The sequence below is a fragment of the Peromyscus leucopus genome, chromosome 7, assembly GCF_004664715.2.
Source record: "Peromyscus leucopus breed LL Stock chromosome 7, UCI_PerLeu_2.1, whole genome shotgun sequence".
Taxonomy (NCBI): Eukaryota; Metazoa; Chordata; class Mammalia; order Rodentia; family Cricetidae; genus Peromyscus; species Peromyscus leucopus.
In genome coordinates, this window is record NC_051069.1 from 50,477,011 (window position 1) to 50,479,989 (window position 2,979).

The 2,979-nt window shown below is 51.9% G+C and overlaps 1 protein-coding gene across 1 annotated transcript in view; it reads right to left on the reverse strand.

Moving 5' to 3' along the window:
• Slc44a2 (solute carrier family 44 member 2) overlaps positions 1-1,678 on the reverse strand; it is an 18,934-nt gene extending 17,256 nt beyond the window's left edge. The window contains 2 exon segments of the mRNA XM_028872451.2: positions 1,013-1,061; positions 1,522-1,678. Of these exon segments, the coding sequence (XP_028728284.1) occupies positions 1,013-1,061; positions 1,522-1,558 (86 nt within the window). The 5' untranslated portion in view covers positions 1,559-1,678.
• Positions 1,679-2,979: the final 1,301 nt, after the last annotated feature.

A 2,979-nucleotide genomic window follows, 5' to 3' on the forward strand; every position in this document is an offset into this window, starting at 1 on the left:
CAGGGTTTCTCTGTGTAGCCCTGGCTGTCCAGGAATTTGCTCTGTAGACCAGGCTCAGGGCTCTTTTTTTTTTTTCCTGAGACAGGGTTTCTCTGTGTAGCTTGGAACCTGTCCTGGATCTCACTCTGTAGCCCAGGCTGGTGTCGAACTCACAGAGATCCACCTGGCTCTGCCTCCTGAGTGCTGGGATTAAAGGCATGTGCCACCACTGTCCAGCAAGGACTCTCTCTCTCTCTTTTTTTTTTTTTTTAAATACTTGTATTAATAATTTGAGAATTCCCTGCAATATATTATGATTGTATTACCCTCCCCCCAAGGCCTTGAACTTTTGATCCTCTTGCCTCCTAAGGGATCACAGGACGGGAAGCCACATCCAGCTCAAATAAAATTTTGTTTATGTGTAAAAGGCTCATGTAGAGACAAGTGGATCTCTGTGAGTTCGAGGCCAGCCTGGTCTACTACATACAAGGTTCCAGGACAGGCCAGAACTACAAAGAAAGACCCTGTCTCAAAAACAAAAAACCCCACGAGACTAAACAAACAAACAAAAAGTAGGGGTGGGATTGGCACCCAGTGGTAGAGCCCTTGCTTAGCACTGAGGCAGAGAGAGGGAGGGGTCAGGGTGATGGTTCAGCTGATGGGGCAAACTGTTTTGGATCCTTGGGACCACATGATAGAAGGAGAAAACCAACTCATGCAAGTTGTCCTCTGACCTCCACACATGCACAGCGACACATGCACACCCCACCTATACATACTGACACGCATGCACACGCACAAACACACACACATGAATGTAAAAACAGAAAAGGATCCAGGCAAGGGCAGGGGCACAACGCAGGCCTCCGGTGTGTGAGGCTCAATTCTGTTCCCAGCTCCACTGGGAGGGGTCTAGAACCTTAAGGAAATTAGCTTCACATCGCAATGGATTACCCCGCTTTGCTGGAGAACGCAGGGACACAGACATTCTCCCATTCTTTGCCCTCTTCCCCCGGAAGGTAAGGCCTCCTACCTGTTGTAAATGGGTCCTTTGAAGGTGGGGTCGTATTTCTGAGGCGTCCCTGAAAGTCAAAAGGATTAAGCGGGGTTGGTGAGAAGACATAGGCCAGGAAGCTGGGACACAGGGTCCCCAAGCGCTGAGTTGTATCTGCATCCTACCTCCGGGGACTACACTCACACTCGGAGGTCATCAGAGACCAGAGCAGGAACTAGAGTCCCTGGGGGTAACCAGCTGATGGATCAGCTTGCTGTCCCAGGGAAAATGCCTGGGAAAGGATCAGAGCAAAGAACGCGAAGTCCACTGCGGAGAGATGCAGGTGTTCTGGGGATGGGTGCAGGCCCAGGAGAGTGGACCGGTGTCTGAGGTAGCTGTCGGAGCTAACATGGGACGCCCCCGGTGGGGGGGCGGGGAGGGGGGGGCTGTGATTCAAGTGCAATTACTCCCCCTCCCTTTTGTAACCTTCCCTGACAGTCTAAGGTCCCCACTGCTCTCCCCAGGGTGCACAAGGAGGGCTCGCATACCGTGCTTCCCGTAGTAATGCTGCGAATCCTTCCCCATCCCTGCGGCGCAGCCCCGACGGCGCCCTGACGGTCCGTGCCCTCCCGGACACAGCCGCCACCCGCAGCAGTTCCTCCAAGCAGAGTGGCAGGCGGGACGGCCCAAACCGGTTAGACAGGCCCCAGCCAAATAACCAAGAGCGGAGGGACCCACCCAGGGGGCCGGGCCGGGCGGGGCCGCAGCTGCTCCTGCCACTCACTGGAAGGCCAGATTTAGCCCTCCCCGCCCCCACCTTCCCCCAGCCCCCACACAGGAGCCTGAGGTGGCTCCTCGGGGCTCTGGCCTCTCCTCCATCCACCCACCTTCCACCCACCCAAGCGACAATGCATCCAGGACAATCCTCAACCCTAAAAGATCATCCTGACTGCTCCACCATGCAAGTTGGAAACTGAGGCACAGAGAGGACAGAAAGCAGGCAGATATCCGGGCCGTGGGCGCAAGCCTTTAATCCCAGCCAGTTCTAGGCCAGCCTGGTCTACAGAGCGAGTTCTAGGACATACAGAGAAACCCTCTCTCGGAAAACAAAACAAAATAACAACAACAAAAAACAAGCAACCAAAGAGAATATATTTGGGCTAAAACTCAAATAAATGGATGGAATGGGGGCAGGAGTCTATTGGCGCTTTTTAATTATTTTTTAGAGTCTTATGTAGTGAACCCTTCATGTAGTTTAGGCAGGCATACAACTCACTGCCTCCGCCTCCCCAGTGCTAGGATTAAATCATGCAGTTTATTCAGAGGTGGGGATGGAACCTAGAGCTTCCCACCTACTAGGCAAGCAATTAATGAACTGAGCTACAACCCCACCCCCTATTCCGGATTAGATGGGTTTGGTTTTGTTTTTGACAAAAATCTTACTGCTTAGCCCAGGCTGGTCTGGAAGCCTCTATCTCACAGTGTAAACCAGGCTGGAACTCGCTATCCTGACAATTGCACTGCTAAGCTGTTCAATTCCAATCTCTCTTTAAAAGTTTGAATTGACTTTAGATTTATTTATTTCATCTTATGTGTATGAGTGTTCCCCTGTTTGCACATATGTGCCCTGTGTGCATACGTGGTCCCACTGAAGTCAGAAGAGGGCACCCACCCGATGCCCTGGAATTGGAGTTACAGACTGCCGTGAGCCACCCACCATGGGAGTCCTGAAAACCCAGCAAGCACTGAGCCGGCTCTCTAGCCCCTCCTGTGTGTGTTTGTTTTGATGCAGGGTCTCACTGTGTACATCTGACTAGCCTCTAACTCTCATGGATCCTCCTGGTTTGGCCTCCAGAATGCTGGGGTGAGAGGCACACGCCATTATACCTGGATTTTCTTCTTTTTAAAAAAAAAAAATTATTTCCGATCTCTGTGAGTTTGAGGCCAGCATGGTCTACAAAGTGAGTTCCAGAACAGCCAGAGCTATACAGTGAGACCCTGCCTCG